Here is a 16,482-nt window from a genome sequence, read left to right on the forward strand (position 1 = left end):
CCTGCTGCCTGTGCGGTATCTGCTCTCCACCCCTGCTGCCTGTGCTGTATCTGTCCTCCGCCCCTGCTGCCTGTGCTGTATCTGCCCTCCGCCCCTGCTGCCTGTGCTGTATCTGCCCTCCACCCCTGCTGCCTGTGCTGTATCTGCCCTCCGCCCCTGCTGCCTGTGGCTGTATCTTCGCTCCACCCCTGCTGCCTGTGCTGTATCTGCCCTCCACCCCTGCTACCTGTGCGGTATCTGCCCTCCGCACCTGCTGCCTGTGCTGTATCTGCCCTCCGCCCCTGCTGCCTGTGCTGTATCTGCCCTCCGCCCCTGCTGCCTGTGCTGTATCTGCCCTCCGCCCCTGCTGCCTGTGCTGTATCTGCTCTCCACCCCTGCTGCCTTGCTGCCTGTGCGGTATTTTCCCTCCGCCCTGCTGTCTGTGCTGTATCTACCCTGCTGCCTGTGCTGTATCTGCCCTTCCCCCCTGCTCACACTGAAAAGATCAGGGCTTCCTGGTCAGTCTGCAAGGTATCTAAAGATGCAGATGGCTGCCTGCATGTCAGATGTAGTGACAGTCTAGAGACCTTATAGTGCACCCAGGTTCATGTTAATAACAAGAAACTCAAAAGCTGCCACAAGAAATGAATAAATTCTTTTAATTCCCAGATGTTGGGGGTCACTAGCTGTGAGTCATTGAACTAAGACCTGGCGAAATCACGAAACCGCCAGCTGACTTAAAGAACTTCTGTAGGGGGAAAGAAAGAGTTGAACTTACCTGGAGATTCTAATGGCCCCCCGCAGACATCCTGTGCCCACGCAGCCACTCACCGATGCTCCGCCCCCCGCAGATGTCCTGTGCCCGCACAGCCACTCACCAATGCTCCGGTCCCCCGCAGATGTCCTGTGCCCGCACAGCCACTCACCAATGCTCCAGTCCCCCGCAGACATCCCCCCCCCGCAGACGTCCTGTGCCAGCGCAGCCACTCACCGATGCTCCGGTCCCCCGCAGACGTCCTGTGCCCGCACAGCCACTCACCAATGCTCCAGTCCCCCGCAGACATCCTGTGCCCGCACAGCCACTCACCAATGCTCCCCCCCCGCAGACGTCCTGTGCCAGCGCAGCCACTCACCGATGCTCTGGTCCCCCGCAGACATCCTGTGCCTGCGCAGCCACTCACCGATGCTCCGGTCCCCCGCAGACGTCCTGTGCCCACGCAGCCACTCACCGATGCTCCGGTCCCCCGCAGACGTCCTGTGCCCGCACAGCCACTCACCGATGCTCCGGTCCCCCGCAGACGTCCTGTGCCCGCGCAGCCACTCACCAATGCTCCGCCCCCCCCCCCCCGCAGACGTCCTGTGCCCGCACAGCCACTCACCGATGCTCTGGTCCCCCGCAGACGTCCTGTGCCCGCGCATCCACTCACCGATGCTCCGGTCCCCCGCAGACGTCCTGTGCCTGCGCAGCCACTCACCGATGAAGTCAGCAGGAGTGAGGACGCGGCAGCGCAGGCGCAGTGCTTTTCTGACTTTAAAGTCGCAAATTCCGGAAGAAGGATGTCTGCGGGGGGGCGGAGCATCGGTGAGTGGCTACGCGGGCACAGGATGTCTGCGGGGGCGGAACATCGGTGAGTGGCTGCGCGGGCACAGGATGTCTGCGAGGGACCATTAGAAGCCCCATTTAAGTTCAACTTTTTCCCCCGACTCCCTACAGTAGTCCTTTAGTCCTTTAGGACAGGATAGCAAATGTCTGATTTGCTAGCCCCACTTGCACTTCCTGTGTCTCTGGAGATTTGCATGTTGGGGGATTTTCCTATTCCCCACTATCAGTAATGATCATACACAAAAAGCCGAAGATTTGAAAAGGATTTACCGCAGTTCCTTCTACTTCTTCAAACTATGAAAGTTCCCGTTCACACAGAGGCTGTGAAGACGAAATTTGACTATATTTAGATGTGCTAGCCTATACCCAAAATAAAAAAATAAAAGCTTGACAAGAACAGGATGCTTCTGAGGGCTGTGAAGTGTGGCTGCATTGTGATTTTTTTTTTTTGGGGGGGGGGGGGGGGGGTGTTAAAAGTTTAAATAAAACTTAGCTGCTGGAATCTGTCTCACTACTGATTGTACCCACAGCTCAGACATGCCTGGCCATTTTTTTTCTTTTACTGTAAAGATGACTCCAAGAAACGTACTGTATCTGTAACTGCCAGAGCAGGATGATTCACTATGGACCTTATTATTATTATTTAGTATCTATATAGCGCCGACATCTTCCGCAGCGCTGTACATTGTCTTATCACTGACTGTCCCTCAGAGGGTCTCACAATCTAATCCCTGCCATAGTCATATGTCTATGTATGTATCGTGTAGTGTATGTATCGTAGTCTAGGGCCAATTTAGGGGGGAGCCAATTAACTTATCTGTATGTTTTTGGGAATGTGGGAGGAAACCGGAGTTCCCGGAGGAAACCCACACAGACACGGGGAGAACATACAAACTCCTTGCAGATGTTGACCTGGCTGGGATTGGAACTGGGGACCCAGCGCTGCAAGGCGAGAGCGGTAACCACTATGCCACCGTGCCGCCCTTATTGATCAAGACGTAAGGTCAGAATTGGCGGAAGCGCAGATTGGTGCGGGACCAGTGCAAATGTAGAGCAGCAGCTCAGAATGACCAATAAGAAGCCTCCAACCGGTCACATGCTCTATTTCTGTACCCGTTTTCCTTGCACTGGTTAAATCTGCCCCATGTTGTGCTTAGAGCAGTGTCCAGGGCCAGCACTATTATATAGGCAACCTGGGCAATTTCCCCAGAGCCCCTAGCCGGCCCACTCAGCAACCCCCCAACTCCCCGGTGGCCCTGCAAAATCTACAGCAGAGAAGCGACTCCTCTGTCATGGCGGCTGCTCTATCATGGCGGCTGCTCTGTCATGGCGGCTCCTCTGTCATGGCGGCTCCTCTGTCATGGCGGCTCCTCTGTCATGGCGGCTCCTCTGTCATGGCGGCTCCTCTGTCATGGCGGCTCCTCTGTCATGGCGGCTCCTCTGTCATGGCGGCTCCTCTGTCATGGCGACTCCTCTGTCATGGCGACTCCTCTGTCATGGCGACTCCTCTGTCATGGCGACTCCTCTGTCATGGCGACTCCTCTGTCATGGCGACTCCTCTGTCATGGCGGCTCCTCTGTCATGGCGGCTCCCCTGTCATGGCGGCTCCCCTGTCATGGCGGCTCCCCTGTCATGGCGGCTCCCCTGTGACGGCGGCTCCTCTGTCACGGCGGCTCCTCTGTCACGACGGCTCCTCTGTCACGACGGCTCCTCTGTCACGGCGGCTCCTCTGTCACGGCGGCTCCTCTGTCATGGCGGGCTGTGACGCATTCGCCATTTTTCATCATACCTCAGATACAGTGACACAGCCTGCAAAGGGTTAAAGCTTCCAGCTATCACAGGCAGAGCAGAATGGGGCTAATTAGCTCTCAGCCCATCATCCAAGCTTCCTGAGCTGAGTACAACATTACCTTACCCCTTCTCCTGGGTAAAAGCATCCCTCACACTGTAGTAAACTTGCCAGGAGTTTCAAAGGAGATCCTTATCCCCGTTTCCCCCACACAGCAGATCTATTAGCATGCCACGCAAACTCATAGAAACCCATACATTTATATTTTTCATATTTCATGGTTTTCAGGACACTGGGAATACGCTAACTGAACAATTAAAGCCACTGACAGAGGAGCGCGCCCACCATGACCCCCGCTTCTCTGCCAGAGACATTGCAGGGGCCCCGGGGAGCACGGTTACGTTGGGCAGTGTTTGTATCCTGTAGCAGAAACAAATTCTTATTCAACATATTTTTGGAAAAGATCCATTGGGCTTCAGCTACATTTTATGGAGTAAACATCAGCTCTGTGCCTCACCAAAATCCTAAGTCTCTGGAGTGAAGGATGTTTGGAAACCTGAAGATCTGGGACCCCCATGGGATCTGAAAAGTGCTACACCAGTGGATCCCTATGTGGGTGGTCCCACTAGAAGCTCTGCAATTGTGGAGAAATCGCTGCTTGCAGCGTTTGGGGAGTTATTTCCGGAGCAATGAAATCAGTGGCTGCAGTAGCCAATCTACAATCGCTCCAGAAATCGCTGTGAAATCGCAACTGCTCCGGGAATCGCTGTGAAATCGTGACTGCTCCGGGAATTGATGTGAAATCGCGACTGCTCCGGGAATCGCTGTGAAATCATGACTGCTCTGGGAATCGCTGTGAGATCGCAACTGCTCCAGGAATCGCTGTGAAATCGCAACTGCTCCGGGAATCGCTGTGAAATCGCAACTGCTCCGGGAATCACTGTGACTGCTCCTGGAATCACTGTGAAATCGCGACTGCTCTGGGAATCGCTGTGAAATCGCAACTGCTCCGGGAATCGCTGTGAAATCGTAACTGCTCCGGGAATCGCTGTGAAATCGCAACTGCTCCGGGAATCGCTGTGAAATCGCAACTGCTCCGGGAATCGCTGTGAAATCGCGACTGCTCCGGGAATCGCTGTGAAATCGCAACTGCTCCAGGAATCGCTGTGAAATCGCAACTGCTCCGGGAATTGCTGTGAAATCACAACTGCTCCGGGAATCGCTGTGAAATCGCAACTGCTCCGGGAATCGCTGTGAAATCGCAACTGCTCCGGGAATCGCTGTGAAATCGCAACTGCTCCGGGAATCACTGTGACTGCTCCGGGAATCACTGTGACTGCTCCGGGAACCGCTGTGAAATCGCGACTGCTCCGGGAATCGCTGTGAAATAGTGACTGCTCCGCGAATCACTGTGAAATCGCGACTGCTCCGGGAATCGCTGTGACTGCTCCGGGAACCGCTGTGAAATCGCGACTGCTCCGGGAATCGCTGTGAAATAGTGACTGCTCCGCGAATCACTGTGAAATCGCGACTGCTCCGGGAATCGCTGTGACTGCTCCGGGAATCGCTGTGAAATCGCAACTGCTCCGGGAATCGCTGTGAAATCGCAACTGCTCCGGGAATCCCAGTGAAATCGCAACTGCTCCGGGAATCGCTGTGAAATCGCGGGAGGGACTCGCACCTGCTTGTGGGGCTGGAGGAAGCTGCGGTGAGTATAAAATCTTTCTCCCACAGCTTTAGTACACTTTAAACAGAGAGGGTCAGTGAAATACTATTAAAGCGGTATAAAACCCTGACATAATATTCCATAAAAACATGTTTTCCTACTTTTTATATGCCATACGGTTATCATATTTGCTTTTGTGCAGAAATATTAGTATTCATTTAGAAATTATACATTCCCGAAGTACAGTTTTTTTGCTCTGAAAGTTGACCTTGCATTTTATTTATAACTGCTTTATTCATGTTCTAACATGAGCAGAAATGCGGTCTAAATTGTCTGACTTTGTTCAGGAGACCCGGCAGTGTCAGAGAAGTGTTTATTTACATTCCTCACTTGATACAATTAAATACAAGATAACATTATCTAAGTTCGGATGCGTCCAGCTTTGCTGGCAGGGAAGCTTCTAAGTCCTGTGTGTAACCCTTTGAATGCTGTTCTAGTAAAAAAAAATGGTGGTAGTATAAAATATGCTGTAAATAATCTATTAGAGCAAAGGAGAAATGCTGGCTTTCATTCCGCTTTAACTCCACCTACTGCCGTATATTTTCATATCATTTCTTTAATCGGAATCAGCGACACCCAAGCCCTCTGCCCCTCCCCTTGTGCGCCCCACACATCTGCCTGATAATTAAAGGAAACCGATTGCGATGGGTTAATCTCTGGCACACAGACCTGCTGCTGGAACATGTATTGATCAGAAGTCTCTTCAATATTCACCTCCTGAGCACCACACTCATGTCCACATCTTCATTCTGTCCAGAGAAATGCTGGTTTCTTACAGTTAGCAGCCCGCAGAACCGATTCACATCCAATATTGTTCTACAGAAATGGAGATGACACGCTGGGCAGCAGAGGTCATGTAGGGATTTGCCAATTATGAAAAGGATTCTCCATTTTATGGGTAGACATCCTGAAACCAGGATGATCGATGTAAAATGGTTATCTTGAATCATTTGTCATGATCTGTCAGTTAATACAGGTGCTCTTTACAGAGAACCATTAAAAAACATGCATTTGTATGAATCCTAATATTTGATCTGAAAGTGCTACAGTGATGACTTACTGTTTAGGGAAAATGCCTGGTCCTACTGTATTTTTTGGACTAGAATACTTACTTTTTCTCCCCCAAAAGTGAGAAAAAAAAGTGACTGCGTCTTATAGTCCAAATGCCGAGAGTTCCTGACTTGTGAACGCTGCCAACACCAACCTCCAACCTGCCGCAATGCCGGGGACTCCCTGTACTGTGCCCATGGAGAGGAGGACACAGGGGGACAAACAGAGGACACAGGGGCACAAAGGGGACACAGGGGCACAAAGGGGACACAAGGGGGCATAGAGGAGGACACAAGGGGGACACAAAGGGGCATAGAGGGGGACACAAGGGGGCATAGATGAGGACACAAGGAGCATAGAGGAGGATACAAGGGGGACACAAGCGGTACAAGGGAGCATGAGGCGCAACGTGGGCATAATCCCCCTATTACTCTGAAACAGCTGCACAGCGTAACGGGAGGCCTGATCTACAAATCTCAAGCCGCGGGAAACGGAAGGCTAGGAGACATGGGGAGAACAATCACAGACAGAACAAATCACGTGACCAGGACGGGAAAAAAGCAGGCGACCAGGAGGGGACAAACCGTGCGGCCAGGACGGGACATGACGTGACCAGGACAGGGCGAATGACGTGACCAGGACAGGGTGAATGACGTGACCAGGACAGGGCGAATGACGTGACCAGGACAGGGCGAATGACGTGACCAGGACAGGGCGAATGACGTGACCAGGACAGGGCAAATGACGTGACCAGGACAGGGTGAATGACGTGACCAGGACAGGGCGAATGACGTGACCAGGACAGGGCGAATGACCTGACCAGGACAAGACATGACGTGACCAGGACAGGGCGAATGACGTGACCAGGACAGGGCGAATGACGTGACCAGGACAGGGCGAATGACGTGACCAGGACAGGGCAAATGACGTGACCAGGACAGGGTGAATGACGTGACCAGGACAGGGCGAATGACGTGACCAGGACAGGGCGAATGACCTGACCAGGACGGGACATGACGTGACCAGGACAGGGCGAATGACGTGACCAGGACGGGACATGACGTGACCAGGACAGGGCGAATGACGTGACCAGGACAGGGCAAATGACGTGACCAGGACAGGGCAAATGACGTGACCAGGACAGGGCAAATGACGTGACCAGGACAGGGCAAATGACGTGACCAGGACAGGGCAAATGACGTGACCAGGACAGGGCAAATGACGTGACCAGGACAGGGCAAATGACGTGACCAGGACAGGGCAAATGACGTGACCAGGACAGGGCAAATGACGTGACCAGGACAGGGCAAATGACGTGACCAGGACAGGGCAAATGACGTGACCAGGACAGGATAAATCACGTGACCAGTGTTCTCAATGATAAATCCAGCTAGCTGAAGGTCTCACTTTAAAAGGTGATCTGCCAATATCAAGTCTCCTCTATGAACAATGCCATAACTTTCCTTCAACATTGAACTACAGTGTAGCATAACATACAATTAAAAATGTATTGACTCTACAGTTATCCAGTCTGCCTCTGAATCAAAAGTAATGTCATTTGTGTGAATACCTCAGGGGCGGGACTACGAGTCATGGGCCCCCAGGGTAAACATTTATGGAGCCCACAACATATAACACCCCCCTTTCCCCCTTACAATCAGGAGGCCCATCTGCCAAGAACGCTATACTGTATGACACGTGTGACTTCAATGGCTCGCTCCACCTACAACAATAGTTGCTGTTGAGGAACCCCTGCATTTGGGGGCAAGGTAAGAAGTTAGGGCCCCCCATAGCCATGGGCCCCCCGCAACTGCAAAGGCTGCTCCCCCTATAGTTACACTTCTGCCGTACACACACTTGCAATAACAGGTATCCAAGACAATCGATCCTGATCATTCTGGACAATCTACCCCCTACAAAAACTCTCTATGTATGAATATCTCTATCTATGAATGTTATCGGGGGAACGGTGCTGCAATTCCACTTCAACTCACTGCAGAAAGTCTGTTGTTTTCCACAGAGGTGCAAGACTCATACCTGGACGGCTTATGCTGTTTACTCCCAACTGACTGCCTGATGAAGCAGGGTTAGACCTGCGAAACGTGTTGCAAATACCCGTGGAGTTTACACGTTTGTATTGTGTCCATTAGGAGTAGGTAAGTCCACCACTACCTCTCCAATATTTTAAAAGTTTTAGCATATTTTATTCTTTTGACGCCACTGTTCCTTTGCATGTTGTTTTTAGCAGGGCTGTGGAGTGGAGTCGGAGCAATATTTGGGTACCTGGATTGGAGTCGGTGGTTTCATAAACTGAGGAGTCGGGGTCAGATGATTTTTGTACCCAATCCCTAGTCCTACCAGGACTGTGCAGTCAGAGTAGAGGAGTCGGAGCAATTATGGGTTCTCAGAAAGAGTCGGATGATTTTTGTACCGAGTTAGGCGGGTGAGTTTGGATTAGACACCTACAGGGTTAGGCACCTATAGCGGACAGTTAAGGTTAGAACAGGCACCAGTAAAAGTAAAAATTAGTAAAATATTTGTAATATAAGTTACTGATATTTTACTGTGATGGACACTCCCAGACGCCCATCTGTTGTGGTGATGCTGTGCTATGTACTTCCTGATCCCTGTGGCGGAAAGAGCAGTTGTCAAATCCTCAGTTAAGAAATACAAAAAACCCCCAACATAACCAAACCCTTCCCGTACAAACTCCCTCCATGCTATCAGCTATCAGCATGCATTACATTCCCCAGATTCCGATTTCCTTGTTAAGACATAAGTTACATGGAAACCCTTCTGTAGCGTGGGATAGAATTCATTTAGTCAGTGTTCTGCGCTGGAATGTACTTTTACATCACAACCAGTGAAGACTTTAATCCAAGCACTTTCTATAGTGCTTAAAATGCATGAAGGTCTGGAAGCAGAAAGTATTCATGCATTTCAGATATCCAGCTGCACGGATTTCCAAATCCTCTGAAAGCCTAGTGTTCATTCATAGGCATAAGCTGTCATCCATCCGAGATGAAGCTGTCCTCTACAGATGTCTCACTTCCTGTATACTGATCCCAGAAGCCATCTACAGACATCTGACTTCCTGTCTTCTGATCCCAGAATCCGTCTACAGACACCTGACTTCCTGTCTACTAATCCCAGAAGCCGTCTACAGACACCTGACTTCCTGTATACTGATCCCAGAAGCCGTCTATAGACATCTGACTTCCGATCTACTGATCCCAGAAGCTGTCTACAAACATCTGACTTTCTGTCTTCTAAACCCAGAATCTGTCTACAGACATCTGACTTCCTGTCTACTGATCCCAGAAGCCGTCTACAGACACCTGACTTCCTGCATACTGATCCCAGAAGCCATCTACAAACATCTGACTTCCTGTCTTCTGATCCCAGAATCCGTCTACAGACATTTTACTTCCTGTCTACTGATCCCAGAAGCCGTCTACAGACATCTGACTTCCTGTATACCGATCCCAGAAGCCATCTACAGACATCTCACTTCCTGTCTACTGATCCCAGAATCCGTCTACAGACACCTGACTTCCTGTCTACTGATCCCAGAAGCCATCTACAAACATCTGACTTCCTGTATACTGATCCAAGAAGCCGTCTACAGACATCTGACTTCCCGTCTACTGATCCCAGAAGCCGTCTACAGACACCTGACTTCCTGTCTACTGATCCCAGAAGCCATCTACAGACATCTGACTTCCTGTCTTCTGATCCCAGAAGCCATCTACAGACATCCGACTTCCTGTCTTCTGATCCCAGAATCCGACTACAGGCATCTGACTTCCTGTCTACTGATCCCAAAAGCCGTCTACAGACATCTGACTTCCTGTCTACTGATCCCAAAAGCCGTCTACAGACATCTGACTTCCTGTCTACTGATCCCAGAATCTGTGTACAGACACCTGACTTCCTGTCTACTGATCCCAGAACCCATCTACAGACATCTGACTTCCTGTCTACAGATCCCAGAACCCATCTACAGACACCTGACTTCCTGTCTACTGATCCCAGAATCCGTCTACAGACATCTGACTTCCTGTCTTCTGATCCCAGGAGCTGTCTTCAGACACCTGACTTCCTGTATACTGATCCCAGAAGCCATCTACAGACATTTGACTTCCTGTCTACTGATCCCATAATCCATCTACAGACACCTGACTTCCTGTCTACTGATCCCAAAAGCCATCAACAGACATCTGTACTAGAGGCAGAGGATCGGCAGGACAGCCAGGCAACTAGTATTTCTTAAAAGAAAATAAATATGACAGCATCCATATCCATCTGACTTCAGGTTCCCTTTAATAACAATAAATAGTAGTGGTTAATAAGGGCTACTAAGCGATCCATAAAATGCAAGATCCCTATAAGTAGGAATATATTTCCTGGACTGCAGGTACCCTGTTGGGCCCCTGACCATCGACATGACATGCCCACCAACCGCAAACAAGAAGACGAGTGGCTTGGAGGGGTGGTTGAAGGGTTAATCCTGTCCTATTTTCTGCTGTTTAGCCCGTGTTGTTGCAATGTCTGCGGGTTTGGTACATAAATTTTACATTGGAGCCGGTGACACTGTATACTGCAGAGCGGTATCTATGACCAAACAATTCAGTAAATGTGCTTAGCGGAGTGCTGGGACCAGCCTGGCTCACGTTTCACCTGAATCCATCTAAACATAGAAGCCACTGCTACAGATTGTTCAGTAAAATGATGTAGGGTTTAAATGCCCAGCGTTTCCTACAGGAGAAGACGGGGTCCGTCAGCCAACATGAGACCGCCTAGAGCCATGCAGCAGCTCCATTTACCTCCTGGCCACCCAATGCAGCATATATCCAGTCAACAGATCTACAGAAGATCACCTTGTTGTGGTCCTGCTGTAATTAAAGCGGAATTAAACTAGCATAACACTCAAATACGAGATTCCTACTTTTTATTACTCATACAGTTACCATATTTGCTTTTGTGCACAAGCATTATCTTCTGTTTCCAAATTACAAGTTCCCAAAGTACAGTACATCTGCTCTGAAAGGTGCCATTGCAGTTTATTGCATAGCTGCTGTATATATTATGTTGCGTAATATGTTGGCGCTTTATAAATACAATAAATAAAGGTATGTATTATAATGTATCCACTGAGAATTTGTCTCCTGTATCACTCTTCAGGTGTGTACATATAGTTCCGCCGCCGGTAAGTTGGGCACCGGGGGAGCCAGTTGACCACTCACCCTGCTGCCGCTCAAATTCCTGGCAACATTAAATACTATTCTCCCTCCGAGACGCAGCAACTCAGAGGGGGAAGTAATTCGGAGTCTGGCTACTGCTGAACCCAAATTACCCTTGTGCGGGATGCACAGAATACAATTACTGCTATAGTGGCGCCCAGCTTGCACCAAAACCACCTGCTTCGTGGCAGGTTGCATCCACCATAGTCTGAAGATAACCACCTATGTGTTCTGGATACAAGCATGAGACAGCAGTTACCTTATCTCCTTTCCTGACTGTCCTCGTTGTAAGCTTGCCAATGGCCTTCTTTGCCGCGTCTCCAAGTCGTCGCTGTGGAGAAAAGAACAAGACAGTGATTAGGAATGACAGGCAGGACCGAACAAGGCTAAATCCAAAGAAACTGAATTACAACACCGCTTTTTCAAGAGGAACCTTTGTTGTGTGTCTCAGAACAGCAACTTAAAGCACACCTGACCCGAGGCAGAGCTACCTGAGCTAAGCACAGAGGTGTGTTCATGCTGGAGACACATACATGTGTGGGTTGTCCGTTACTCTTCTCGTTCCCCCAGTCTCCGTAAACACGCCTTGAAAAATGTGACTTTCAGCTGAAGTCAGATTTATAGAAAGGAAGAGGTGGGCTCACGGTGACGTCCTGTCCTATCACCCTCCTACTCCCTCCTCTTCCCCACCCCATCCACTTCCCTTAAGGTACAGGAAAGAGCAGCACCGTTGATAAAAGGACACCTGTCTGAAAAAAATGTTTTGAGGAGTGATTAAGGAGACTAAGAACGAAAGAGGAGAAAAATGGACAACACAAAGAGGTATGTGGGTCCAGTATGAGAATACCTGGTTGCATTAAAGAGTACCTCGGGTCTATTAAACCTATTTCTAAACCATAATAATAATTTTTACCGTATTTACTCAAGCTGCATTCTGGCTATTTGATTCTGGCGTCATTCAGATGGCACTGATGGTGTGAATGGCTTGTTGGCGTCTACACATGGGCTGAAGTACAGCATGAAAAAACCCTCCCTACAGTGACAACAGGATCTGATTGGTGTGCCTAGGCTGGGGGAAGAGGAAGGGAGGTAACATCACTTCTGCCACAACCACCTGTGAGCTCGGCTGAAAAAAAAAGGGCCTCAGCATTTTATCAGTGGAGGGTGTGGCTGTACAGAAAACAGGGATACACTCAATACAAGGGGGAATTTTGGGATAATTTAGCGAAGAGCAACCATCCTTTATAATGTTTGGAACCTGGAAGACCTGCAGATCCTCCAGAGTATGTAAAAAAAAAACCCACAGGAGAGAGAAGGAGTCCCTTATGGTGCAGTAAGTCAGTGAATAGAAAGGGTGAAATGAATGATAAATATGGTACTCACAAACTCTGGTTGTGGAACGGCCACCACGCTAAAAAGCTTTGAGTGTGTTGGGTCTAACTATACTCTGCAGTGTTCTCCCCAGGTTCTATTAGGCAGGTGCTCCACCCGGCTAGATTTGGGGACCCCCCCGGCTGTCTGCTCACCTCCTCAACTCCTCCTATGCTGTAAGTAGAGTTGCCCTGCATTTTCATCTCGCCCCACCCGGCTACTTTTTCATGCCACCCGGCTGGAAAATAATTCTGGAGAGAACACTGCTCTGGAGTACATGAATCTCCTCTGATTTGGTTGCTCTCTAAGAAAAAAAAACAATATAAAGAGGACCAGAAGAGTCTTTTGAGTATAAGACGGCCGGCAAGTGGCCTGAACAAAAACCACCCCTGGAGGGGGGGGGGGGGGGGGATGGGGGGAATGGGGGTCGGGGGGGGGGGCGTGGCAGAACTAGAATTGGGAGGAGGTGCCCCAAAAATAATAGCACAATAACGGTTTAAAAGATAAGGAACACTTCCCTCATTAGTGACACAAAACAACAGGACATTTTTTTTTGTTTACGTTAAGTTTTTGAAAAAATGCACTAGACAACGCGTTTGTAGGGCCACAATCTGCTTCCTCTGGTCAACAGCAGCATCTTGAAGTAAGACCATTTTAGCAACAAGCGCCAGACAGGCACTAGACAGGCACTCCTAGCTGAACTGCAATTCCCTCAAAACAGTGATACAGGAAGTGTGCTGTACCAGTGAAAGGCGTCGTCCAGGGTGTAAGTCATTTTCCTGTTATTTTGTACCACTGATGGGGTAAGTGCTCCTTAACCTCCTCAAACTGTTCTTAATCGTTTTATTATTTTGGGGGTACCTCTTCCCTACATAGCTCAACCATCTTATGTAATGTTTAAAGCTGATCCGAGATTAAAAACTAACTATAACAAGTAACTTGTTTATATATCTTATCTAAAGTTTATATAGTTTACACAGCAAATCTGGCTGCAAACAGCTTCAACAGTATATGATTATTTCTTCCTGTGATACGACAGAGGCCATGTTCTGTTTGTAAACATTACACACAGGCTAGCTGATCTGCATCTCCAGCCCTCAGCCTGTGAAAACCTAATTCCCCCTCCTCCCCTCTGCCTCTGAAATCTCTGGCTAGTAACACCTCCCCTCCTCCTGCTCAGACTGAGCTCCCATAAGCCTTTGCTACATGGGTCTGAAAATGCCAAGGCACTCTGAAAAGCTGTGGGCGAGACTTGTTTAGTTTATAGGGAATTAGAGTATTAGTACAAAAACAAAAAAGTATTTGGCTTGAGGAATGCCCTATAAACTAAATGAAAGCAACACAATCATGCAATGAGTAAAAGTTTATCTCGGATCCCCTTTCATTTTTACTTAAAGGAACGCTATCAAATTTTTACTTTTTTTTTCCTAAACAGCTTTAATAGGCAGAAGGGACTAGGTAATGACACAGTGGTGGTAAAAGAAAAAAGAATACATCCGTTACCTTATCAGACCTTCCGTATGGAGAGTTAGGACAGTGGTGTCTGGTGATTGGCTGCGAACGTGGCAACAGCAATGTGTAAGAAGTGCTCTCCCTCCCTCTGCACTTTCCTGCTTGGATAAGCAATGCACTCTATGCTGACAGGAGAGTGTCTTGAGGGAGGGCAGATCATTGAATCAGATCAAATCAAAAATAGCTTTATTGGCATGACCAAAATTCATACAGGCATTGCCAAAGCAAGGGGAAGGGGGAATCAGACTGACTGAACTCTGCCGACCCACAAGACTCTCCTGTCAGCATAGCATGCGTTGTTTATCCAAGCAGGACGGTGCAGAGGGAGGGAGGGAGCTTCATATGTAAGCTCTGATAAGGTGACAGATTTCTTTTTTTCTTTTACTACCACTATGTGTACAGTATTTACTAAGTCCCTTCTGCCTACTAAAGGTGCTTAGGAAAAAGAAGTAAAACTTTTATAGTGTTCCTTTAAAGCGGGATTGTCACCATAAAAATCAAATTTCAACAGCAACTGGTCTGAGTGTATTAACCACTTGCCGACCGCCCACTACCAATTGGCGTCGGCAAAGTGGCACCCCCAGGACCGCGTAACGCCAATTGGCGGCGGCACCTGGGGGACTTCCGTTAGGTGTATTAAGAGTTCATAGAAGATTTTATTTTTTGTCACAAGTTAGTGGAAAATGACACTGTGAAAAAAAAAAAACAATAAAAATCAATTTACGCTAACTTGTGACACAAAAAATCTTCTATGAATTCACCATACTCCTAATGGAATACCTTGGGGTGTCTTCTTTCTCTTTTCTTCTTGATACCCATGCTGGGTGGGAGAAATATCTCTGTAAATGGACAATTGTGTTTAAAAAAAAAAAAAAACGACATTTACAGAGATATTTCTCCCACTCAGCATGGGTATGTGTAAAAATACACCCCAAAACACAAACTACTTCTCCTGAGTACGGCGATACCACGTGTGACACTTTTTTGCAGCCTAGGTGCGCTAAGGGGCCCAACGTCCTATGAGTACCTTTAGGATTTCACAGGTAATTTTGAGGCATTTGGTTTCTAGACTCCTCCTCACGGTTTAGGGCCCCTAAAATGCCAGGGCAGTATAGGAACCCCACAAGTGACCCCATTTTAGAAAGAAGACACCCCAAGGTATGTCGTTATGTGTATGGTGAGTTCATTTAGCCTAGGTGCGATAAGGGGCCCAAAGTCCTATGAGCACCTTTAGGCTTTACAGGGGTGCTTACAATTTAGCACCCCTCAAAATGCCAGGACAGTAAAAACCCCACAAATTACTGCATTTTGGAAAGTAGACACCCCAAAGAATTCAGAGAGGGGCATGGTGAGTCCGTGGCAGATTTCATTTTTTTTGTCACAAGTTAGCAGAAATGGAAACTTTTTTTTTAGGTTGTTTTTTTTTTTGTCACAAAGTATCATTTTCTGCTAACTTGTGACAAAAAAATAAAATAGTCTATGAACTCTCTTAGTGAATACTTTGGGATGTCTTCTTTCCAAAATGGGGTCATTTGGGGGTATTCATACTATCCTGGAATTCTAGCCCCTCATGAAACATGACAGGGGGTCAGGTCAGAAAAGTCATAGATGCTTGAAAATGGGAAAATTCACTTTTTGCACCATAGTTTGTAAACACTATAACTTCTACCCAAACCAATAAATATACACTTATTGGATTTTTTTAATCAAAGCCATGTAGCACAATAAATGTGGACAAAAATGTATATAGAAATTTTACTTTATTTGAAAAATGTCAGCACAGAAAGTTAAAAAAAAAATCATTTTTTTGACAAAATTCATGTCTTTTTTGATGAATATAATAAAAACTAAAAATCACAGCAGCAATCATATAGCACCAAAAGAAAGCTGTATTAGTGACAAGAAAAGGAGCCAAAATTCATTTAGGTGGTACATTGTATAACAGGAGGTGAAGAGGTGCCCAATAGATATATAAAACACTTTAAAAGCAATAAAATTCAAAAATAAAATTCAAACATAAGAGGTGGTTTACCTCATAGACGACAAATCACTTTAGAAAAATAATTTTAATAGTAATTAAGCACTGGCAACGCGTTTCGTGGGACCCAGCCCACTTCCTCAGGCCAAGTAAACTGCCGCTCTGTCTATCAAGCCGCATTTGGGGAGTCCCACACACCTAACCTAAGGTGAAATTCCACCACCTACTAGG

General features: G+C 48.0%; 1 protein-coding gene across 4 annotated transcripts in view; it reads right to left on the reverse strand.

Moving 5' to 3' along the window:
• The window catches only part of RNF130 (ring finger protein 130), a 397,837-nt gene that overhangs the window by 124,669 nt on the left and 256,686 nt on the right, over positions 1–16,482 (reverse strand). For all 4 annotated transcript variants that reach the window (XM_068278403.1, XM_068278404.1, XM_068278402.1 and 1 more), the window contains exon 4: positions 11,650–11,721. In XM_068278403.1, coding sequence (XP_068134504.1) covers positions 11,650–11,721 — 72 coding nt within the window. The remainder of the gene's footprint in view (positions 1–11,649; positions 11,722–16,482) is intronic.

Source organism: Hyperolius riggenbachi, chromosome 3, assembly GCF_040937935.1.
Source record: "Hyperolius riggenbachi isolate aHypRig1 chromosome 3, aHypRig1.pri, whole genome shotgun sequence".
Classification (NCBI taxonomy): domain Eukaryota; kingdom Metazoa; phylum Chordata; class Amphibia; order Anura; family Hyperoliidae; genus Hyperolius; species Hyperolius riggenbachi.